At 47.9% G+C, this 25,462-nt stretch overlaps 1 protein-coding gene across 2 annotated transcripts; it reads right to left on the bottom strand.

Annotated features, from left to right (window-relative positions):
- Window positions 1–3,978: 3,978 nt before the first annotated feature.
- On the bottom strand, window positions 3,979–23,230 carry GALR1 (galanin receptor 1). 2 transcript variants are annotated; one of them, XM_074339819.1, is made up of 4 exons: window positions 22,345–23,230; window positions 20,948–22,109; window positions 16,949–17,014; window positions 3,979–10,184 (listed from the first exon to the last, which is right to left on the bottom strand). In XM_074339819.1, the coding sequence occupies exons 2-4, from the start codon at window positions 21,611–21,613 to the stop codon at window positions 9,867–9,869; spliced, it is 1,050 nt and encodes a 349-aa protein (XP_074195920.1). In that variant the 5' UTR covers window positions 21,614–22,109; window positions 22,345–23,230; the 3' UTR covers window positions 3,979–9,866. The 2 variants fall into 2 exon arrangements, with proteins under 2 accessions (XP_074195920.1, XP_074195919.1); XM_074339818.1 differs by having other exon boundaries at window positions 20,948–23,230.
- Between the last annotated feature and the right edge of the window lie 2,232 nt (window positions 23,231–25,462).

The following is a 25,462-nucleotide window of genomic DNA, read 5'->3' on the forward strand; positions in this document are numbered from 1 at the left end:
CCCAATATAACTGCGAAAACTAAAAATGTAAAAAAATATTGGTAAAATATATTAGAATTTCACAATTATGTAAACTAACATATCCCAGGGGGCCTGACCACAGTTTATTTGCATTTTAACTTCGTTTTTATTCATGTGGTAATCAGGTAGGTGTATGCCTTATGGTGCAAAGAAGAAGTTCGTTAATGAACAAGGGTATAATAAAAAATATATATACTCAACAGGAGCTGCTATCAATTTAAAAAAAAAAAAAAAGATGGAATAGTGCTGAGTGCTTTGGGAAGGCAGTTTAGAAGCCCAGTAGTGGCTCGTTGCCTTGGTAGAAACGAGGCCTCTCTTTGTGTCTTGGACCATCAAATGATGATTACATGTTATTAGACCAATATTAAATGTTAAAGAGCATTTGTCAAAGAATGAATAACATAACAAACCAATACTGAGGACACTGCTTTTCTGAGAATTTATCTTTATTCCAGTAAATAAGCCGTACAGCCCTCCAATGTTCAAGAGGGAGAGAATTTGGGGAACAGCTACCTTATTTTTCAGGTAAAGTGGACCCAAAGATACTGTGTGACTGACCCATGCCACACAGGAAGTTGGGCCAGGGAACTCAAGAATACCCAGAGGGTATATACTAAGGTTAGTTGTTCCCACACCTGGGTTTTCCTCCCTTAAAATGAAAATTTCTCTCTTTGGGATTTGATGATGTCTTCGCAGCTGAAGCCAACTTGATGTGGGGACACAGGTATTGGCCTGTTGAGAGGTATGCAGCAGGATTTAGCAACAAACCTTACCTCTTAAAGACAAATCAAGGATGCTTTACATGCAAAAGCCAATAAACCAAAAATAAAAAACAAAGAGAAATGAACTCCGGAGTGCCGACCCTGGCCCACCAACCCACACGACTGGCCTCGTGCCATCGGCAGAGCCAATTCATGTCATGCCACCTCGTGTTTTCAATGTTCCAGTCGTGCTATCTGACAGGCGGACGCTTTCCTGTTGCTTCCAGGGCCATCGATCAACCCCTGCTGTCTTAGCCCAAGCTTTCCTCTGCACTGTGAAGATTCTCCCACCTGCGCTTGACACCTGCTCACTCTGATTAGGAAGGAGGCCAGGCTGTGGCATCTGTTCTTGGACCCGCGTGTCTCCCAGTGACAATCACTGCACTGTGCGTGGCCTTCCTCCTAGGCCACGGGCTCCATAGGGCAGGAATCACTGTGTTCCTGCATCACTGTAACCATAGTGACCACATTGTGCCTGACACTTCACAAACAGCCAACAGGAATTTGCTGAATGTCTTAGAGACTCCTGACATATCAGGGTTTCAGTATCCTACTCCTAAGACGGAAGGAACCGTGACCAGATAACCCTCACGTCCGACCCTGAGGTTTTGCAGGTGGTTATATGATGTCTCATTTCAAGTTGGTACTGAGATCGAATTTTATCTACCTTAAGTGGTCTACATATGAAAGTGGGATACGTAATAAAGTATTTCTGCAGGCTTTTGTCGCCCTTACTTTAGTTTGGCAAGGAGCGTGTGTCTGCTAATGACCCACTAGACTGGGACCTTTTGGGTTATTGTTTTTTAAGAACATACCTTAGTGGGGTGTCGGGAAAATGATGTACCTGCTATTTTGAAGGCCATTTATCCAGTAAGAAGGGAAAATCACCATAGCAAAATGTCTTAGATCAGAATCTTCCCTAAATAATTGTCTCCTTATAATAGCGCCCAGTTTTCCACTGGGGTGTGCTCTTCCCCACCCCTCCTTCCAGGGGGAAATGGGTCCTGGTGTCCCTGGGCTGCCGGGGCCCACAGCCCTGTAACCCAGGCTGACACCGAGCCTCCATGCGTCCTCTCTGGGACTTTTTCTACCATGGCTGCTAATTAATTTTGGAAAACACAAGTCTAGGACTGATGGCAATCAGTTTCCTCACAGAGACCAAAAGCTTACTGGAGCAAGAAGCGAAATGGAGAAACGTAACGTACAGAAAGAGGGAATGAGGGACAGACCCAGACAACACCAAGCACAACCTCTCCATGGAGCTCTGTCACCCCTGGGGCTTCCCAGACACCTGATGGTAAAATGCCTGTATTTCAATATTTTATTGCATTGCTGTCATCGTCACCATCACCACCATCCGCTGCTTGAAGAGGTTGAGTTAAGCTTCTATCTCTTGAAACCAGGGAACCCTCTGTGATAACGGTGGGTTAGCTGTGACAGTCGCTCCTTTGTCTGTCTCTCTTGCCCTCACCCCTCCAGCAGTGCCACGGGCGTCCTCCTCTGCTCAGTACACATGGTACTTCAGGCCAGCTTGTTAAAAGCGTCCTAGCACAATGACCAGGCGACCCGGAACGCAGCTCTGGGTCTGCCTCGGTCTTCACCTGTCCTTGATAAAATCATTTGATTTTTATGTTTTTTCTGAAATAAAGAAGGTGCCGAGCAGTGCAGCCCAGGCCATGGAAGGTGCAGCCATCACAGAACAAAGTCCTGCATGCTCGTGGGTGCTGTCCAGCTCCCCCAAACCTACCCATCAGTGCTCCAAATATGTCACCCGGTCACAAAAGGAGAAGAACCCTGCTTTGGGGCTGTGGACAGGCGACGGCTGAGTGTGGGTGAGGGGACGTGTTCACATAAGCCTGTCACTCACCATGCTACTTGCTCCTTCTCACGCAGGCTCACTCCAGCCTCACACTGACTGAATAGCCTCGCTTGTGCCTGGTGTGTTACACGCGTTCCTGTAAGAGCCGTATGACACAGGCACGGATAGCCCCACATTACACAGACGGAATCCCCAGCTCGCCAGGCACGCGGACCAGGAAGGGCAGACACCACCAGAAGGGCATGCGTCCTGTCCTTGGTCTTCCCACCGCCACACACCAGGGCTGTGGCTGTCACCTGTGAGCGGCCAGGACACCAAGTCCACTGAGCAGCTCTGAGCGAGACAATGCTTTACAGCTACAGACTCCATCCTAAGCCACTAGTTCACACCCCCAGCGGTGATGGTGACACAGCTTGAAGTGGCCTGAGCAGCAGGCTGGCAGGGCCACCTGTGGGTTTGCTATACATCACATCAATAGTCTGACAGAGTGCCAAGAGCAGCTTTGCAAAGATGCAGGTCAGACGCCTGAAAGGCCAGTGGGTGACCTGTGTGGAGCAGGAGGGAGTTACAGAGTGACATTGATTTTTAAGATCCTGGAGCTCAGGGGACACTCCACTTGTGGTGGCTATGACTTGATGAAAAGGCATGGATTTTTCTATTTAAAAAATAACAAAAGCGTGGCATTAGGAAATGTCATCAAAATAAAAATCATAAAACCTGTCAAGAACTTACAGTACCAAGTAAATTTATGACACTCAGTGAGTTCAGTGGACGTTTGGAAGTAAAGTGTGATTTAACACAATAAAGGAGAGAATTAGCAATTCCCAAGCAATGGGCTTTCATGGTGCTACCAGTTGCTGAACGTGACCTACCACTTCTTGCATGTATGTATTTCTCTAATGCCCTTCACTTTTTAAAATTTAAAATCAGCTTCTTTTGGAAGAAGTCACCTCCCTCCATCCTTTCATTGCAAACTTGGTTCTTATGTATAGTCATTGGAGAGATGTCTAGAATGATATTCAGAAGATTTTAGTGATGGCTCTTTCTTGATAATGAAATGTTGGATGAACGTTTACTTTCTTTATAATTTCTTGTAGCAATTTTGTGTCATTTTACAAAAATAATAGACATGTATTCTTTTTAAAAAGACAGAAAGGAGAGAAGAAGAGGAGGAAGGAGGAGGAGGAGGAGGAAAACATTTACAGAAAAGGTGTCAATTTTCCACCAACATGATTCATCCATGTTTTCCATGACGGCTCCGAATAGGAGTGAAACTAACTTCATCCAACAACCTTGTGCAGTGTGCCTACACTTTAGGAAAGGCCTTACAAATGGTGCAGTTACACTTCGCTTGAAAATGACAGAGTCATAAACAAGAACGAGGCACACATTTTATTTTCAAGTCAAGCAAGGTGGTCCAAATCCCAAATTCCAGCTGGATTTCATGCAGAGCACAGAGGGAGGGTGACTAAAAGGACTGTACTTGCTACTCAGTGGATTAATATAAGCTCTTAATTTTGAGTTTTAGCTTTGCAAGTTTACTGGTATTCATGCTAAGTGATATCCATGCAAAATTCACCGACGGTCAGACACATTTCCGAGAGGCAGACCCTAGAGAACGATTGTAACAGCACCTGGTGTGAGACCCGTGCTCGGCTTTACTTGTAGGACCATGTCTGAGCGATCACATTAGTAAAATAAAAACACAATATACAGAGATTGTCTTCCTTATCCGCACTACTATGTTAGCAGGAGATATTTGATTGAAAATCTTTAAACACAGAAGATGTTACATTTATCTCTTAGAGATAATGATGTAGTTAAAAGTTAGCCACACAGAAACACAAGCAAACAATTAATACAAACATCGAGTTCAGAAATCCACATGTGACAATTTTGGACATTATATTTACCCCTCTACATTTCGAAGGGATCATTGAATATAGAGGTGCTCTTTCCACCAACTTTTTGATGTATTTTTTTGAAGGAAAAATCTATGATGATCTCTGAAATCCTTATATGGAGTTACCAAGTCCTTCAGACTGTTGAAAACATTCTCATTTCTGTAGCTAGGGGATTGAAATAGTTGAACAGATGTATTATCAACCCGATCAGTGTAAAACATAAATATCCACATGGCTTGGATCCCATATAAGCAAAGGTTTCTCGCAGAACCATAGAGGTTTGGACTTGCAAAGGGCCGTCTCCTCAGCAGGAGTGACTCTAACTCTGGCTTCTGGAGGCCTTGAAAAGTACCCGGGCTCCACGTCCAGACCTGTGGTCCCTGGACCAGCAGCATCAGTGTCACCAAAGAGCCTGTTAGAAAGGCAGACTGAGGGCCCCCGCTCAGGTGTCCTGAGTCAGAAACTCTGGAGGTGTTTGAAGCAGCTCTCCAGGACATCCATGCTGGTGCGTTTGAGAACCATGCTCTCAGTGGGCAGAGTCTCAGGGGCTCCTCTCAGTCCACGCTGATTTTTTTTCTTCTAACAAAATGGGAAGGTCTCCACTGCAAATCAATATGGCCCCTCCCACCTCTGCTTTCCTGGATCTCTGCTGCTTCTAGAAAGAGATGCCGTCTAACTGGCAATACTTGTGATGACAAGTGAAATGACAGGAGCCCTGGTCACTCTGGTTGTTTCACTGGCCATTGCTCTGTGTCCCAGGGTCCCCTCCTAGATGTCACCTCCACTCATGACAGATGACGGATGAAGGGCAGCCCATGTACCTGCCCAGGTCTCCCCAGAGGAGTGGACACAATTAGCAGCCCTCCACAGCGGCACGATGCCCACCAGCCCCAAGCCCCGAGCAGCTGGCCGTCTTCACGCTGACGCTTCTGACTACTGAGAATTGGGACAGACACAATATACTTTGAGTATTCAGGAGTCTGATCCCCAGCAAAGAGGATGAGGAGATCCACCCCCAAAGTGACATCAAAAGCTCTAACTAGCAGATGTGCTCTTCGTACAATCATCTGACTACGGCGAACGCAGCCAACATGAAAACAGCTGGAGAGCAAGTCCAGCTGAGCTCATTCCCACAGTGTCTACAAAAGTCAATGGCAACTCAGCAGCTTACCTGCCTGCTCACACTCCCCAGTGACGCATGTCACCATGGCTGCATTCAGAACAGGACCCCAAGGCTCAGAACTTGTGAACAAAGGCTGAGGTGGTTGGAGCCGGGGCCCAGGAACAGCAGTGAGGAGCAAAGCTGAAAGCAAAGCCTGGGACTGCGTGCATTTCGAAAGGTCTTGTCAAACCTCGTAGGTAGCTGTGCTGAGCTGGGGAACCCAGCACAGTAGCCAAGGGTACACAGGGCTGTGAGTGAACCTGCCACTCAAGGGAACCACCTTCTGGAACCCGTGGCACCTTCACAGTAAACAAAACATCCTGCCAGACCGTTAGGACACACGGGGCCCTCTCCGTAGGCAGGCTGGCCCTGGATTCAGCCCACGTCAGAGCAGCCTTAAGCACTCTGAACTGTTCAGGCTGAACCTTTCCACTTCCAAAAGGGGAATTATTAAAATACGGAATAAGTTAGAATCAGATAACATGACCATCTTGTAATTCTTTTCTTTCGAAGACTACAAGTAACCATCAGCATTTTAGGCCACCCACTCTTACTATGTACAGCTTTTTACAAACAAACAAGTCATTAGACAAACAAGTCACTAACATTTATATGACAAATAACTTAACATGCAACACATTTTCAATGGCCAAGAAAACTGTAATTACCTTAAATAGAAAGCCACTTACAAATGTAAACGCTGGGAGATAGTTGCAACCAGTGTAGACCAAAATTTACAAATTTCAGATGATAAGTTTGCAGAGAAAATGAACACATCGATATAGATGCCCAATTTCATGACTATGTGGTTTATGTGCATGGGTTTAACAAGTCCTTTGAGCAGGAATGGTAGAGTTACACAACAGGCCATTTTTCTCAGGATAACGCTGCTTCAGAGGTACCTGTGAGCCCTTCGGAACTCGCAGTAAGCTATGGCTCTGGGGGGAAGGAGACGGTGCTTAGATGAGTTCTCATCTCCTGCTCAGAACAAACCTGACCTTGGGGTTCAATTAACATATCGGGATTATTAATGTGGTGTGTCAAGGCATCCGAGACACCCAGCAAACGCAATTGTCTGCTGTACCACGATTCGGAGTTGAGTCACAGAAGCCTTCGCAGCGATGACTCATGCAGTTCAGCCGTCATCTCCCCCTCCTCCCGCTCTGACTCCTATCTGAGGAGGAGGAGGAATTTTATGGTGGGGACTGCTAGAGCAGGGAGCTCGGGAGAGAGGGGAGTTGGGAGAGAGAAGCACAGAGGTGGGGGGGTAGGGCAGGGATGAAGGAAATGGTGGTTTCCTTCCGATGTGAGCTGGAGAACAAGCTCATTAACAGCAAGTTTACCTAAAATGTTCAGAAAATGGCATCAGTGCCCACGCAGCTGAGCACAAACAAGTCAGAACAGCAGAGAGAGAATCTCTCTAAGATATCTGCTGGGGAAATAGGAGAAAAGGCCTTGCCCACCGCGTCACTATTTAGCAGTAGGAAATGGAAATCGTGGCTTATACATATGAAACAGCGAGCATTTAAATATCCCAGAGCCTGTCTCTCTATGTGAAATCAAAAGGCGCAGAAAAACAACAGCTGCCTTGGGGCACCAAGGCAGCCAAATCTGAGGAGAAGGCATTGTTTTCTTTGATGTTCACTGAAAACCCCAGTTTTCAGGCAGCTTGCCTTCAAATGCACACGCGGTATTTCTCCTGGAGCGTGGCTGCAGGAGGATGACGCGTGTGGTGGGGAGAACTTCTGTACTTCCAGCAGGAAGAGAAGGTGCTTCTGGATTGGTCACATTAATTCTATACAGTATCAGGAAAGTAGCTACCCAGATTGGCAGGGGCGCCCCAACACTTCTCGGGGTGATCAGAGTCTGCTACAAGTTCTTCTGGAACTCTGTGTTCAGAAACTTCACAGGTTGAGATCCTTGCAGGACATACATTATCATCAAATCAAAACTCACTGTAGGAGAAACAAGCTAAACTCTGATTAAAGCAACGATGGGAAGGAAGGACAGCCCACCTGACTGTGAAATGAAGCCATTTGCATTGACACTCGGACACCAGGGGTCTGCAGGTCAGCTACCCCTCTAGTACTGAGCCTCAGGCCCACAGCATCCAGGAGGGAGCAGAAGAAAGACACGGGCAAATGCATCCTGGAAGCACATTTGCCATGCATCTTAGAAGATAGCAGCATTCTTTTTAATGCTTCCATTTGTGTGCGTAGGAATCGGAGAGGCAAACGGGGGACAGCCGTCCACGGTGCAGGAAGTTATTCTCATCCATGCAAGTCCAGAGGCCACCAGGAGGCCCCTCTGTGCAGCTGGAGAGTCACACACAGTAGCTGCTCTGGCTTTGCAATGACACCTCCAGTTCTGCAAAGCACATGAGGCTTCATTGTCAGGATAATGCATATCTGCTGCTGGGTTTGCACGAAGTGCGAAAAATGTTCCACGCACAGTAGTTCTGCTTTTCCTTCAAATACTTAAATACTCATACACAGCTTCTTTCCCCGGCCATCAAACATGAAAGCTCTTGATTTCCCATCCTCTCTAACAATTTTCTCCTAGTCTAGCCAGGGAACCGTTGCAAATGTAAGCTGTGTTTGCTGCAGGAAAGTAATCAGTGAAAATAAATTGTTGAGCTACAGAAGTCAACGTGCAAAGACTTACAATGAGTTTGTTTGTTGATCTAAAATTTGATATTTCCTATCGAGTCCTGATTTGACAAGTGTATATTATACAAAGTCATTTTTTTAAAATCCTCTTGCTTTTATATCCTCCTAAAAGATACCATAGTCTTGCAGTCAGCAAATTATTTTCTAATATAGAATAATTTAATCTTTTCATACCATTGTCTCCTTGTAAACATGAATAAATATGAAATTGTCATGAAAACTGCATTTGAAACTCAAATGGTGATCATTTTAACCCCATATTAACATTTCCAGAGGGAGTAATATTTTGGGTAAATGTGCATTAGACATCATTACAAATTAAGAAAAAAGCATTCTTTGTACAAGCTAGGATTTCCTAGGTGTATCTATTCACAAGACTAGTCTTCTTCAAATATTCATGCAGCCTCCTCCCCGAGCATGACCCCTACCTCACGTGATGTACTGAGTTCTGACTATTCCTTCGCCCCATAAAATTTATGACCCACACATCATCCTCCCTCCCATTTGTTTCTAATTCTCTCTTTTGGGGTAGGTTTCATTCCAGATGTAGCTAAGGTGTCAGCCAAGTATGTACCGGGGGTGCCAAAAAACTGTATACACATGACTTGTATTCATCTTTTGTTATCGGTGTTTAATGAGTATAACAATTTTAATAGTTTTTTTCTTTTTTAAAAAGTGTGTATACATTTTTTGGCACCCTCTGTATATCATTTTAATGCCTAGTTTCATTCTCAAAAGCTCGTTCACAGCTTCCACTATTAGAAAAGTTGTCCTTGGCTTTTTTCCTTGTTTTCCAGTCAACTCTACGAAGCCTAAGTTCACAGGATACGTCTCACAGGGCAGTGCCCTTGAGTAAAGCCCTCGGGTCTCTGCTGTGACCCCTGGCTGACCTCCTGAGATGCACTCACTGAAGGACCTCGTGAGCACAGATGGAGGCAGCACACCTGCAGCAGCCGTGCTCTGTTCCTGACCAGAAGCGGGTGTGTGTGTGCAAATAAACTTGGCAAAGACCTATATCCACTGATGAGATGTGCCTCCATACGAATGACCACAAAAATAAAATGCTAGTAAAATGGTCACTGGGTGTCCATGATCATGTGTTTAAACGTGGAGTTTATGGTATTACTGCTTTTCTTAAAACTGAAGAGCTGAAGCACAAACTGGGTTTATAAATAAATCTGCTTCTGAGCGTGGATTGTAAATATTCCTGACCATATTTATAGGTCCTATTCTATGAAGAATTGAACGTATCTATGGAATTCTATTAACCTTTCATTTCTCAAGAGCTATAAAACTATGCAGCATTTCCCTTTTTTTTTTTTGAAATAGAATTTTAAAATAATCTTCATATACCTAGGGGTTTCCTAAATGGATGAACATACCTTATAAACACAAGTGGAATTTAATTAAAATACCATGAACTGTTGCTAAGATAACAAGGTGCAGCCTTGCTTAATTCCTCACTGTCCTGTTCAGTGTCTGGCCCACGTGTACGGAATCCACCGTGCGAGTGCTCTGATGTGTCTTTCTTCACACGTGAGTACAATGGGTTGAGGGTGGGGTGTCCATTCGACTTTTATTTTCTTTAGTGTCATTGAGAGGTGACTCATGGCGCAGGTGGCACTTGAACACTTGCTTGTAGGCCTTCCTGAAGTTTTCAGAGAGAAATGCGTATATGATAGGATTCACCGAGGAATTGCTGTACGCCAGGCAGTGGGCCAGGATTCTGAAGAGGAAGGAGGCAGGCGTCAGCGGGAAAACTCCAAACTCAGCCCAGAGATGGACGATGTGGTGCGGCAGCCAGGAGATCCCGAAAACCACGACCACCACCAGGACCGTCTGTGCCGTCTGGGAGGGGGACGGGCGTAAGGGGAGTGGGGGGGAGGGGAAAGAGAACTCAGTCAGGACAGGAAAAGAATGCAGCATCCTAAGGCCTGTCCTAACACATTCTGTGTGTATTTTCATGGGATCAAACAGATTGTATATCTGTATTAAGTGTTGGCCTTCCTGTCGCATAAGAGTTTTGTTCAAACTTCTTTGGGACGTGCCACGACCTTCCACAGGAAAATCTGTCACGTGTGTGAAATGCGTGTGGATAACGGGAATGTGCTTTGCATCACAGAAATGGGACTATCTGACATTAACACTGTCACATAGAACCCCGAGCTCTGACACAGGACCCACCTGAGAAGCTTCCCCAGGGGAGGCAGTTCCCAAGAGCCTTTGAACCCTGTTCCAAGCAGTCACCTCAGCAGACCTGTTCATGTTTATTTCTCCTCCTTAACCTTTGGCAAGTTAAAGACAGGAGAGCCACTTCTGCTTCTGCCTGCAGACCAATGAGCCCGTTTGCTTGCATCTTAACCCTTCTATCAGAAATTCCTGGAAAGCAGAGGCAGGGCTGTGTGTACGTGTGAGGGTCCGTGCTGAGCAGGTGACGGGACAAAGTCTCCCCTAATAAGGACCCTACGCTGTGCCCCGGGCACCCTCCTGCTTCCCATCTGCGCCTGGCATCATGGACAGGCACGTTACCTCCTCGGGGCTGCAAAGCCCAAGAGCTGGAGTCAAGCTTTACGCCACTTGCTTTCGCTTGTTTCCTCACTGCCTGTTCGGTACATGTGAAAGGGAGCAACTAGGGAGCTAATGTGATTCGCTGAAAACTCCGTCTCTGTGGATTTGGTCCAAAGAAGGTTGTCTGTTCATATTTTCAAACAATAAAATGCAAAGCAATTAGCTGCTTTCTTCCTTCAAAGATTGCCCCCACCCCGTTCCCCCCAGCAAGGGCAGCTCAGGAACCAACAGGGCCTGAAAGGCCGGTGATGCGGCAGGACCAGGACGCAGGGCAGCAGTGATGGTCGACAGTGGGTGACCAGGTTCCCCTTCTTCACTCAGTCCCCCGACACCCTCATGGAGCAGACCTGCAAGTGACCCGTGGGTTGTGGGTTGTCGATGAGGAAACTGAGACTCAGAAAGGTGAAGACAAGAGCCTACTGCCCCACAGTTCCACGCAAAGCTAGAGCTGGAAGCCAGGTCTGCGGGATCCCAAAGCCATGGTCCCAACAGCTCCGACCGAGAGCAAGAATGGCCGCAATCTTGGTAGCCCCTGATCGCCCCATCCCACTCTGCCCCCCACCCACTGCTGTCGTGGAACAAGTGTTGTGCTGGCCATGTGAGCAGTAAACGCCCACAGAGGACCAAAGGCGCTCAGCACGTTTCCCCAGCCCCCACAGACACCTCAGCTCCCCCTTCTCCTCCTCAGGGGGTCTCCTGCGCCTGGGCGTGAGACATACTTCCCCTTGCCTGAAGGCTAGGAAGCAAGTGACCCCTCTTTTTTCTCAGATTTAGTCCAGGTTGTACTGTTTTAAGAGTGTGCTTGGATTTGTGGGGTGGGCACACGAATGTTTGAACCACGTCCCTTCTGCACAACTCAGACAGGAAAGCGTAGGCTGTAGCTTTCCCCCATCTTCCGGCCACAACCCGAGAGTGGAGTGCAAGATTTACCTGCCAGCTACCAGTCTATTTCCCTTCTATCCAGAAATAATCCTGACCAAAATCCAGGAATCGAGGGAAGCAAAGTTGGGAGGAAAGAAGAGAAATGGAAGGAAGAAGATGAACACAGGTTATTGAGGCTCATTTCCCAATAATTTCACACTGAAGGAAGAAGAAGACACTAGAAGGGGATTTCATGATGAAGAAATCACAGCTACACCACAAATTCTTCCCTGAGAAAAACGGGGCCCTTCCACTGTGCTGCACGTCGGGAGGGCAGACAGCGTCCCACCTCCACACAGCTGGGGGGACATTCCCATGCGAGAAATGACCTTTCTAGTACTTGTGATGAATTAGACTCTTACTGTGACCGAAAACAACACCCAGGATACCACGAGTAGGACCCAGGTCTGGAAGGCTCGACGCTGGGTAGCAAACTGAGATGTGAGTGCAAGTCTAGCAGAGAGGGTGGGAAGGCAGGAAGTGTGTACCAGGCTGCAGTACACATGGTGGAAGAGACAGTCGGACTTCAGGTCAAAGCCAGCACGAACGCCGTGGTCAGAGGGCAGGACACGAGAGTTCAGCTCACTACCGAAAGGCACTGGGAGTTGTGCAGAAGCCCAGCTGGCATCAGCCATAAGCTAGTTGCACGATCTTCGAGAAATGGTGTGACCCCCTGAGCCCTGACTTCCTTGTCTGTGAAGGCAATGACCCCCAGACTGTGCCCACCCCACTTAAACATGTAAAAAACCCCGGCGTCACCTGACAACAGGGTGGCAGGGTCACATGTCATAGCTGCTTACTGCATGACGCACAACGGAAACAAGTCATCGGCTCACACATATTACGGGGTGTCTGCTATCAATCCATTTCTCCATCAGTGCAGGTTGCTGAACCAAAACCATCAGAGGTAATTATACCCACAAATCGAACAGAAAATCACCGTTCTTCCTAAGACAATAAGACCATCTCTCTGCTTCACAAAATGAATACTCTCTGGTGTTCAAAAGAAAACAGCTTCCTGTAGGACGCTCTCACCAAGTACCCAGCTTAAGGCAGAAACAGGGCCCAGCTTATTGATGAGATCCCTGTGGTATCTGGACACATAGGAAAAGGCAGCGTTCTGTAAATGTGGGGCATCGTCTCAGGAGTGTGTGCTGCTGCGGGTTTGCAGTTCATTAAACCTTCACACTTTTATTTTTCTTAATCCCACGGTCTTAGAGGTATAAACAACATTATTTTTCTTGGTCTACCTATAGCTTTGAAATGTGACTAGATTACAATTTACAATATAAATATGAGGAAAGAATGCTTACATAAACCCTGCTGTTTATCTAGGGCTGTTTCCAAAAGAATTAAACCGAACGCTGATCTGGGAGCCTGTGCCCCTCGCCAGGTGTCTGCAGGGCCCCTCTCTTTCCCATCCCCCAGGAGCTCAGCCCCACACAGGGCATTTCTGTTGGACAGTGCACGCTCAGCGCCCACACGCAGGCCCTGGCATCTGCACTCCGTCTTTGCGCTGTCTCCGGGGGGGCCACAGTTCCTGCATCCGTGGGCCAGTCACACACAGTAGCTGATGTTCTTCATGTCTCCTCCAGGCCTGGAAACTGAAAAGCCAGGGGGAGGGTAAGAGGAGACCACCGTCCCTCGTTGCTCGTGTGTCAGGTCCACGTTGAAGGTCTTGGTCAAAAGAACACGTCACACAAACCCCAACTGTGGGATGGAAGCAGACCCGTGCTCATCACGGCCCAGGGCACCGTGTTTCAGAATTCAGGTATCTAGGCCTCACCCCCACTCAGATGGTGATAGTGACCCCAGAATTGGCCTTTGTGAAAAGCTCAGGTGTTTGAAGAACCACCGAGAAAAGCCCCAACAAAAGCAAAGGAACTTGCCCTCCTCAAGTTACAGACAAAGGTGTCCCCTCAGTATCGACCACCCTTGAGGCTGACCCAGGCATTGTCCCCAAAAAGCCTTGGAAAACCTGTTCCCTGTCTTTCTGTCTGAAATGTCAGGAGGTCAGCAAAGAAGCCCCCTTTGCAGAGAACAAGGCTGACTTTCTAATTTCTTACTGTGTCATTTCCTACAGTAGCATTGGCCCCAATCAGAGATGGAATTATCTGCAGAGTATCTGCTACTGTCCTCAGCTGTCCACGCGGAGAATCACGGTATCTTCTGACAGAGAAAAGCCGTCATCTCAGTTACATACTAAATCTCTTCCCTTCATTAGCTTGCTTTCAGCTCCTTATGCCAGCAGTATCTGAATAATACCCACCTCCCTTTGTCCTGTGAGATGCTCTTTCTCAAGTCATCTGACACACCTGGATTTTTCTTTAAAGACCTTATCTCACAATATGTCTAATGGAACGTGGCTGGAAAGAGAAAAAGTGACTAAAAGATGAGAGTGATGAAAAACACTGTAAATTGTATAAGTGACAGCCAAAAAGCTTGCTGGATTACTCCAAGCCAGAGGGAAAGCGGCTGTTGAAAGAGCCCAGTGGTTAATAGGGTACCAAGAGGGCCTGTCTCTAGTTTCCTCGTGGAAGGGACCATCCAGTACGGATGTGTGTCCCATTCTGAAGTCATCCAGACATTATATAAGCACGTTGTTTCAGCACCCGGTCAGCCTTGGGCCAGCAAACATCCCTTTGTGTCTGTCAGGACTTGAGCAAATCTCTTAAGCAAGCATAGGGCTCTACACTGTGGTCACTGCTCTTTCTGCAGTGGAAATGGCCTTCTTCTGTAAGTCCCCAATGTGCAGGATGACTGCTCAGCTCATTTGTCACCACGGGGTACCACTGTAGCAGCCTGTTCTGGGAGCCCCTGTATGGATGGACCCCGACGGCCACTGCGGGGAGGAGTGGAAACAAGTGAAGCTGAAGCGAGGGAACTGTCACCATCTGTGTCACATGGAGCCACTAACCAGCAAATAGCGACCCTGTCTGTGCAGCAGATTCTAGGCTGCGACGGGACATTGAGCTGCCCGTCCTGTGCCTTCAGGCTCACTCTTACCACCTGCCCTGGCTCGCTGGTCCCCACCCCCATCCGCTCTGTCCCCCGCCTGGCCCTCTGCGGCCTCTTTTCTCCTCTTTTCCTCTCTCTTCCCATTCCCTCGTCTTACCCCTGCACCTGGCGGCTGTCTCTTTCTTACACACGTACACACACAACAGCCCTGCACTTTATTTGTTCTATGCAAACAAGGAGGCAATAAAAATACATGAAAAGAGATCTGACATCTGTTCAGTGGCCATGAAGGGTCAGAGGCTGTGAGAATGCAAGAGAAACTCCACTTCCTGCCTCCAAATGCTGAAACCTTCTCCTAGGGTAAGAATTACATTTGCACACACACATATATATCCATGCCTGTGCATACATATATGCACACACACACATATGCACACCTATAAAACTCATCACTAATCTCCGCTCCGCACCTTTGTTGTAAAACAAAATAGAGGCTTTTCTCAACCCTTCTTATGAGACTTAGTTTCATTCTCCTCACCCTGCGTTCCTCTCTGAGACTTGCACAATTTGTCTCCAACACTTTTCAAACGTAGGGACTAAAAGTACTCATAGCATACAGATAAGATCCAGCTAATGTTAAAGAAATGTTTCTTCCATGCCTCTTGGTAAGCATGCAGTCTTTTGCAGCCATCATAAGTTGTGTCGTGTATCAATGGCGTCACTTCCGCCACCTCCGCAAAACTCAGCCAGCCCCTCGCTCCCCACGGACGCTAACCTCTCCCTCCACGTGACTAGCACGTGTTCCTCTGCTCTGCGGTGTCGGCTGCTCCCAGAGCCCCAAGGTCAGGAGCCCTGAGGAGAGTGCTGTCCAAGGAAAGAGTGTAAGCAATCCCTAATTGTTTCCAATGAAACATTTTCTTGGAGATGACAAGTGTGGCTCAGGCGGAAAACTAAGACAGAGACTAAAACTGGAAAAACTCCAGGATAACTACACGTCATTGAAAACTGGCGGGAAACACCAGCTGTCACACTGCCTCGCACTTTGTCAGCTGCTATGAAGAGGGATCTGTAGGCTGAAAATAAAACCTACCTCATGTTGTTTATGTTGCGCTGTTTGTTTTTGGTGAGTTGTCCTAAAAACTGACTGTATTCCAAATACAAGCTAACTGGTGTGCTTTTTAACCAACTCTCTACGTTTCTTCTCATCGACTCTGGGAACTGGTGTGTTTTCAACCACATCATTGTTTATAAATGAAGAAAGTCAGGAAGAGCTGTGCTTTGTTTAAGTCGAATTTTAAAAATAAATGTGTTAAACTATATACAATTTCTGCAAATCGAATCATTTATCATAATAAACATTTAGAAGGAAGAACAATGTATTTTCAGATGTTGTGTCTAACATTTGAGGGTAGCAATGTCTGCTTATCCTGTCCTCCTCCCTAATCTCATTCTACTTTTGAAACTCCGCAATTATGCAGATATTGTCTGAATAAGAGCTAAGCTCATCCTCATTTGTGAACAGGCTTTTCCTCAGAAGGTGAAATGTGCTCAACAGCAGGCCGTTGGCTGCTTTGACATTACTCAGGAGAAGCGTGTTTAAATCAGGATACGTGTGATGAGAAAGACCATTACAGACGGTAGAATTCCCCTGGGAGCTGCCTCCCATCTGTAAGTGTCTCCCCTCGGAGCCAACACCAGTTCAAGTCCAGGAGGAAGAGAGGACAGTGTGTCTGCTTCTGGGGCTTAAAGGAAAGATCTCCACAGTGTTCTCTCAAAAGACGGGTTGAGCCAGAGCCTCTGGAATCACATCAGGGATGGTAAATACACAACAAAATGAGTAGAGTTTCATGCAAATTATGGTGTCAGCAACTCTACGCTCTGTCTCAACCAGCCGACAACCTCCTAAAGCAGCTCGGACCCCAAACACACGTTTCCTCGCCTCCCCAAACCTCCACGTAAATGTTAACGCACAAATGGTGCCCTGCATTGCCCTCCAGAGCTGGTTGTCTATCCCTTCCCTGTGCCTGAGGGTAAGAGGTCACTTCAAACATCGGTACCAAGGAACCGGAGCTTCACAGGCATTGGACGGATGTGAGGACAATTCAGAATTAAAAAAATGTAAGCTGCAAACTGTGCCATAGACAATATACATACGTGAACATTACCTTTTTCTTGGAGGCTTCTGATTTCTTGGACATGTTCTTCAACTTTCTATGCAAATGATTAAGGACCTGAAAAACACAGACTAATAAAACCAGTTTGCCTCACATCCCACAATTCATTGTCTGCTTTGCATTGACAATTCTTGACATTCTGAAATGGGAATACCATTCTTTACAAAATCATTCAAATTGAAGTTTACATAAGGTCATAAAATAACAAGTATGAATTGCCAACCACGTCTGTACCCAGGGGCAGTTTACAGTCCAGAGCTTCAGTTTGCAGAGCATTCTGGGACGGGCACCTGTGGGCTTTCGTCCAGAAGGTGCCACACCGAGACCTACCCTTGTTGGTCTTCTTCTCACCTTGACTTCTCCCGAGATTCTACATCTTAACAATGAGCAAGGCTCTCTATGTGCTGGACACGATGTTAAATCCTAGGTACATGCAGAAGCTAGAGGCCTCCCTCCAGTGCACTGCCTGATGGGGAAAGGAGGCAGGTGGGCAAACAAGGCCGGTATAACCAGATAGTTCTCCCATGGCCAACGTTTGCTTTAGTGTGACCCTTCTGTTTTCCCTTTGGGGGCTGTCTCTGCTGTAAGTGTCCTTAAGGCAAATTTCTACCCATCAGGCCTCTTTCTTTCTTCAAACCCTACCCAGTAAGCTGTGCTCTCAGACAACCTGCACTTGGGGAAATCAGCCTCACTTATGATCTATAGATCGCTCAGCAAGGTTGACAGTCAGTATCCCTGTCAGGGAGTCTCCTGGAAAGACACTGGCTCCATTCATCAGAGACATGACTTTTGTGTCCTCTGGCCAGTGTATAGTCAGGAGAAATGATGTGGGATGTGGGTTATATAGCATACGAAATTACAACAGTCCAAGACGATTGGTTGCATATACAGCACACTGGTATCTGACTTCAGTTTTATATCCCACTGAGTGAAAATCAGAGGAAAATTCACCTCCAGATGACCAAGAGTTTGGATTGTCCACCAATTGCTGAGCAAATCTCGCCAAGAATTTGAAGCCCCACTCCAGCCCCATCTGTTTCCCTCCAGCATGGCACACGGACCACGGACGTAATCTCATAGAACTGGGCTCGTTTCAGAAGCCGGCTCCGTGTAGCACTTCCCAGTCACACTAATCCGGGACACCCAGATCAAGCGGACATCGCTGCGGTGGGAATTCCTGACTCCAGTTCCCAACTTTACTACATGCTTTTCACTTCCCACGGGGCTGAGCATTGTCTAGAAGACACGCTTTCACTTGCTACAGCAGCATTTGGGATCACCCTCAATACACTGACAATGGCTTAGGTTACTGCTTTGCCAACAGAAATTGGGGTACCATAAATCGGATGGAAGGCAAAGATAAAAGAGGAGCTTTTGCAGGAGTAAATGAGAAAGTCTTTCAAAGGGGAACCAAAGAGCTGGAAACAGGACCCCGCCTGGAGAGGACAGGCCTGGCGAGGTTCCTTGGTGGCAGCCTTCCCAGGAGACCGTAGCTCACTGGTCAGTGAGAACAATGGACAGAGGAGAGAACAAGGGCGAGGCAGCCAAACAAAATCCAAGAGGGACGCCTGGAGATGAAGTGAAAGCAGAAAAATGAAATGTCATGTGCTTCCTCATGTGTCCAGGGGGTCTCTTCATTCCTTCAGCAAACTGTTGGATCACATCTAGTCACTTCAAAACACCTACAGAGTGTTGAATGGTTAATGGAGAAAATAACCCAAGTGTATTGTTCTTAGCTCTGTTTTATTTAATAGCCCATGTATTGCACACATATTAATATATTACGGTGCATCCCAGAGGTTTGTCATCAAAGGGAGAAGGAAAGTAGTGTCATGACTGCGTTTCTTTAGAAGGCGATGATGATGACACGGTGACATTTCTGCACTGCTGTGTGCATTAGGACTGTGTGTAGGAAGCTTGTACTCACACCTGGGACAAGCTCACCGTGACCATCAGAATCCCTGGGGATGTGGGGGAACTTGGCGGGGGGGGGGGGCATGTCACCTATGCTTAATGGCTGAACTAAACAAAAGCAACTTGAAGTCAATTTTTATCTCCATCTGTTCAAACCCTGAAATGGATTTGCATACATTACTTTGAATTCCAAAGAAATTTCCAGTTACGTTTAAAAGCAAACTATTTCCATGTAAAAATATCCCGGTGATCACGTATTCATTGAATTAAAAAAAAAAAAAAACAAACACACTTTTGAACTTTGTTCTCTGAGTGACTTTTATAAACTCTCAAATGGTAGAAATGTAGCCTGATTTATTCCTAAAAGTTTACCTTGTCATTTCCATTAAGAAGACTGAGACTTTTGGGGAAATGAAGGAAGAGTATGCTTCGGTTCTAACTTATGTAATTTTGAATTAAGAGGCACTATTTTACAAGAATCCCTCTTGTTCCAAGCTTCATGTCCCTAAGGCCTTCACCAACGTTCCCCTCCCTCAGGAGGCGGGGTCCCTGCAGGGAAACCCTTCCTGAACCGCGTACCAGCTTCCTCAGCTGACTCAGCTGCTTCACTCCTCCACACCCTTTTTTCTTCTCAATGAAACAGGGACGAGAGCTGCAGCCGTGCGGTTGCCGTGCAGGCTAAATGAGACAGTGCACATACCAGACCACTGTGCAGTGCAGAAGCAGCCTGTGCATCAGCAGAAGACGAAGCGAACAGACCAGCCATTCCCCACAGACCTAAGTGAGAGTTATTTTCCAAATTCCCTACCCATTTGACACAGGCCATCCTTTCATATAATATCCAAAACTAGTGTTACCAGTCAGCACAGATATAACTGCATAGGTGATATGGGGGTTGGGGTGTGCAAACACCAGGGGCTTATATTAAACATTTTTGCTGGGAGAAATACTTTCTAAATTGAATGAAAGAAACTACTATTCTACATTCGCTGGTTTTTCACAGCCCCACGGTCACAGGCTTATCAGAAACAGAACGAGCGACAGAGAGGTGAAGATAAATCAGTGGATATTTCAGAATGTGGTCACAAGGGTGTCTTCCTGACGATGAGGGCACTCCCAGAGAGTGTGCTGGGGACCCCATGGGTCACGATCACGGGGTTATTAGGCTCTTTATTACTCGACATAAACAAGTGGTGTGCACCGTGTAAGGCCTTTTGATCAGTAGGAAATCTTCAAACCCACCGGCTGTGGGTGAAAGAGGGCACCACAGTGCTGAGCTCTGCTGGGCGATGCAGAGGGAGAGGAAGACTGATTTCTCAGTAAGTAGGTCCAGGGAGGCTGGACCAGATGTGTCAACACTGGGTCTCCCCACAGTCAGGGTTCAGACGTGCCTACACTACACAACCTCCATAAAGAGGACTGAAAGGGGAAACCCATCCATCCAAAGTTCTCTGCAGACGCTGGTCAGGACTCTGAAGAAATTCTTTTACCACTGGGTTTGTAAAGCTAAACTTGTGTGTGAAATAAAACTGAAGCTCTGTCGCCAGGAGCAGTGGCTTCACAGAGCCTCCTGTGTGACCTGCGGGAAGGGGACCTCAGCGGAGTCACCCCCTCAAGTCCCAGCTGAGTGCTGGGCAGAAGGCGATGGGGAACAGCCATTCTGGCAAAGGGCCGCGCGCTCCGAGTGACCCAGCCTCCCTGCGACTCTGCAGTCACGCAGCAGGCTGATGGGGGGAGCTGCTAAAACTGAGTGGGCTTCTCCTCTCCTGCCTCCTGCCAGGACAACCTCGGCTGCAGCTGCTGTGGCCAGCAGGGGGAGGAGAGGCGGGACGTCCGCGAAGGGACCTGCAAAACTTTCCCAGCGTCCCCCAAACTCCAGGCAACTTTCTCGGCAACATGAAACCCTCAGTCCAAAGCCTAGGCGACCGCACGTGGCAGTGGAGACCTTTCTCAACGCGGCGATGGCAAGGGGTGGGGCTGCTGCGGGGCTCCGAAAGGGGCGTGGGGACACACGGGGATGCCACGGGGCCCCCCGGGCCCGCCGCCTGCCCGCCCGCCCGCGCGCCCTGCACCCACCTTGGCATAGCAGAAGCAGATGAGCAGAAGCGGCAGCACATAGCCAAAGACGAACGTGCACACCACGTAGGCTTTCTTGTGGCGCTGGTTGGGCCACTCCTCCCAGCAGAAGGTCTGGTTGCTGACGTCCCGGTGGAAGAGGCGCTGGTGGTACGCCACGGGCGAGGCCATGGCAATGGACAGAGCCCAGATGCAGCCCACGCCCAGCAGCGCGTTGCGGGACACCCGCAGGGAGGACGAGCGCCGCGAGTGCACGATGGCCACGTAGCGGTCCACGGACATCGCGGCCAGGGTGAAGATGCTGACCAGCATGGACACTGTGAAGAAGTAGTGGATGAACTTGCAGATGAAGGCGCCCAACACCCAGGTGGGCAGCGCGTACACCGTGGCCTGGAAGGGGATGCAGAACAGCAGGTAGGCCAGGTCGGCGATGCTCAGGTTAAGGATGAACAGGTTGGTGGTGCTGCGCGGCTTGCCCGGCTTGCTGCGCGCCAGCACGGTGATCACCAGACTGTTGCCCAGCACGCCGAGCGCGAAGATCAGGCCGAACACCACCAGCGTCAGGAAGTTCTCCACGCCTATGCCGAAGAGCGGCGGCGGCTCCGGGGTGGGCGGCTCCGGCCCGCTCGCGTTCCCCTCGCTGAGATTGCCGGCCACCAGCTCCATGGCCCGCGGGGGCGCCCGGGACGTGCCGGCGAGGGGTGCCTGCCTGGGACAGAGGATGCCGGGGGGCACCGGGTGCCAGCCCCCAGCACCAAGCGCAAGCTTCTGAACTCGAGCTTCCTGGGTGGGCAGGCGCCCGGGCGGCCGTGCCTAGTGGCACCGTCTTTGTGCGGGGCCGCCTGAGAGAGGACGCGGGCGGGAGCCTCGAGCTGGACCTTCGTGGGCGAAGGCGACGGACCCCAGAGCGCGGGGGTCCCTGTGCCCGGACGCCGATGCCCGCCGCGAGGCCCCCGAGGGGGCGGGAGGGACCTCCGGTGCAGCCCTGGAGGTGGAGAGAGCCCTCTCTGCGCCTTACCGGCTCCACATGCCCGCGGCTGGTCCCCTCGCTCCCGGAGTGGCTGCGCGCTGCACCTGTTGCTCTGAGCTGCTCCCTTCCCGCGGCGCAACCGGGATCTGCTGGGCGCGCACAGCGCGCGGCGCCGTTGGTGAAGAGGGTTCCCTGTTGTTGCAGGGGTTCAAATCGGCACCAGGGCGAGCGCTCTTTTCTGTACTTTCCGGGCGGTTGGCGGGGCGGGTTGAGTCGTAGTGAGGACACAGCCCCGCTGAAACCCGCGTCCCCAGAGCCTCCCGTGTCCCCGGAAGTCACCGCGCGCTGACCCTGGACGAATCCTAACAGTGGGTCGCCGCCCACCTCTTTGCTGGAATCAGCCGCGCGCGCTCTGCAAGGTGCGGACCTGCCTGCGTCCAGCGAAGGCCACGGCTCCGGATGCTGCGCCTGCCAGCGGCGAGGGAAGCCGAGTCGCTCCACTGCGTGCGCGGCAGGGAGGCGCAGGGTGCGCCGGCTCCCTCGGCCCACAGCACCGAGGATCTTTCTCCCTCCTGGGGAGGCTGTCAGTGACAGCGATCCCCGCCCCCGTGATAAACCCCAGCACATCAGTGACTAGCGCTGCTGCCCAGAGTTGGTGAAATCCCTAAACCCCACCGTCACCCTGCCCGCCGCTAGGGAGCAAATCAGCAGGAAAGAGAAATGCATGGCTTGTTTGGGTTTTCTCTCTAATCCTGCCTGAGATGAAAGGGGTGTCCTGTTAACATCATCCAACTTTAGATCAGTTTTGTATTACATCACGCATCTGAGTGAAGTACGGACGTGAAATATTTGCACGGCGAAAAGAACATGTTGTATGTCATCCCTGCTGCAAAACATGGATCCGCCAACGAGAAACTGAGCTGAGAATAGTAGTGCTAGTAACCACTATTGTTGTTTATAATCTTGCTAGTCCCAACTAGAGAGCCAGAATCGATTCGTTTATTGTCAGTGTTTATATGATGTCTACATCGACTTTCAAAACCTCCAGCATGGTCTCCAAACGATGAGTGAGTGTGCACATGTGCCAAGCACAGCACCTGAAAGGATGGGACGCACAGGTGAGGAGCTTGGGAGAGGAGACAGATGTGCCACAGGGAGGGCAGGGCTGTCTCTGCCTCCGGGAGTTTGGGAAGTAAGTAGTGTCTGGTCGTTTCTCTTTCACTTATCTCACTAGTTCTATTCTGAGCTGGTTCATTTTGTGTCAGGAGTTTGTTTCCAGGAATATTTGGTGCAGTTGACTGTACACTACTACCTACCGCATGCTTCACCTGCATTCGTCGTTTCACATAACACCGCTCCCTTCAAGGAGCTCGCGGTGTAACAATGTGAGGGTGTTGTTTTAGCCACACATTTCCCACAGGACGAAACTGAGTTGAAGTAACTTGCTTACCCGAGTATTGTGCTACGTTCAGAATGTTCTCACCTTACTTAAGCGGGTGCCTCGAAACCCGATGAAACTGCCCTGCCGTCCGTGTTGTTTTCCGAGTCCCTGTGACGTGCACTTCCATGGTACCCTGCTCTGTTGTATTGACAGTTATTTGTAAGAAGATATGGGACAGGGTGTTTTTTTAATTGTTATGAACTCTTTTCAACCTGGAACATATACGAAGAAATTACATCAACTACCCATGTACCCACCACCCAGCTTAGAATAATAAAGAATTATCACTAGACTTGAGGCCACTTTTATATACTTTAATATGCTCCCCCAATCACAACCCCCACGCACCCCCACCATCTACAGGGAAACTTTGCTGTCTATTAGTCATTTCTTTATACATTTATGGCATATGTTCTTAAATAATAAACTGGTTTTTTGCTTTATTTTAATGTTACATGATGGGTCTTACAATCCTTTTTTTCCATTAAGGTATAATTTGCCTGGTATTACTATAAATGCGCCAACATTCTATGCTTTTTACTGGCCTGCTAGGTCGCTTGCAATCTCCCTTTGCCCTGTAATTTAGGGGAATCTCTGGGCAACAGCACATAACTGAATTATTTTAAAATCTAATTTCGCAGTCTCTAATTTTTTAACTGGCGAGTTTAGTACATTTACATTTATTGTTATTACTGATCTATACGAACTTACTTTTAACATTTTATTTTATACTTTGTTTTCTATGCCCATGCTTCTTTTTACTCCGCTTGAATTGACATCTTTGGATTGATTTTTAAGGTATTTTCTCCCACCTTATAATGGGGGCTGAAGGGAGAAAGGAACTTGTTACAGCAGCTTAACCTGGCAAAAGCTGATTAAAGCATTGCTTTGGCAGGGGAGCTTGTATTGCTGACTCTCCCACTGATGAGGCAGCCCTCCAAAGTTCCTGGCAATTCATAACATGAGGGCCTCAACTCCATTTCCACATCTTGCCTGAATCCAAGACCTTGTCTCTCATAAGAGATTTTAAAAAATAAGTAACAGGTGTTATAGGTGTTCACCAAATATTCAGTTCTCTCTTTCCAGGTTCATGTGAGATTGCACGTCTCAGCCCCACTGCTCTCGGGGAAGGCCATGTGATTAGTCGTGTCCAGTTAAACATGAAGACACGTGTCACTTCCAGGCTGCCACAGCAGAGGACAATTTTAATGACCTCTACAGCTGCCAGATCCAGCCATGTCTGACGCCATCACTCCGATACCTCCACTCACCTGAAATAATAAACTTCTGTTTTTTCAAATGAATTTGACTTCAGTTTCTGCAGCTTAAAAAAGCCTGCTATGCCTCTGTTTCGTGGGAAATGTACACCACACATGTTAGGTATTTAGATACTTATGCTCAGCTTGAGAATGCAAACATATATAAAAGAGAGGAGAACGCAAACTATGATATAAATTCAATGGACAGACACTTGAAACTTGTTCTTTTTGGTCTGTTCTCCAGACTAAACATTTCCAATATTTAAATGTCTCATCTTTCTGTTTATTTCTCTTTATTCAAATGTAAGGTGATCATTATATTTACACTTAACATCTTAAAACTTCCTCCCCTGGTCTGGATTTTCCTAAGAAAATGGGGTTCAAAGGACAAAGAGGGGCACACATTTGATAAAATCATCTCCTTGTAAAGAATTTTTCTTCTTCTGATGCATTCATTCATTCATTCATTCACTGAAGTAAACTAGTTAAACCATCACACAATCTTTCCTCTAGGATTGAAAAGTAGTAAATTTACGTCAAGAAAGGATTATTCTCTGTGCAGCTTTTTCTAAAGAAACATTTTCTACTGAATTGTAATAAACACACAGAAAAGTGTGCAAATCGTAAGTTTATAGTTCGACAAATTATCAAGTCACAGAGTGCCTAATGAAAGCTATGTTTCTGCGTCTCCTAGAAAATGCAAGTCGCTTTGTTGGATGCTGCCAGGAAATGGAAGATGAGGAAGCACGGGCCTCGGAATTAAAGCCGTTTTCACGTGTAGAAAGGGGATGGTGTTCTGTGACTCAAAGCAGCTGTGAGGCAGAACATGCAGCATCCTCGAATAA

The sequence above is a fragment of the Rhinolophus sinicus genome, linkage group LG09 (assembly GCF_036562045.2).
Source record: "Rhinolophus sinicus isolate RSC01 linkage group LG09, ASM3656204v1, whole genome shotgun sequence".
Classification (NCBI taxonomy): Eukaryota; Metazoa; Chordata; class Mammalia; order Chiroptera; family Rhinolophidae; genus Rhinolophus; species Rhinolophus sinicus.

What these genes read in the sequence shown, in the direction of transcription:
- GALR1 (XM_074339819.1), bottom strand. Translation starts at nt 21,613, where the DNA reads ATGGAGCTGGTGGCCGGCAATCTCAGCGAGGGGAACGCGAGCGGGCCG. An exon ending in TCTGCTTCTGCTATGCCAAG is followed by an intron (nt 17,015 to 20,947) that starts GTGGGTGCAGGG and finishes TGTGTTTTTCAG; the next exon opens with GTCCTTAATCATTTGCATAG. An exon ending in CAGAAGCCTCCAAGAAAAAG is followed by an intron (nt 10,185 to 16,948) that starts GTAATGTTCACG and finishes TCCCCCTCCCAG; the next exon opens with ACGGCACAGACGGTCCTGGT.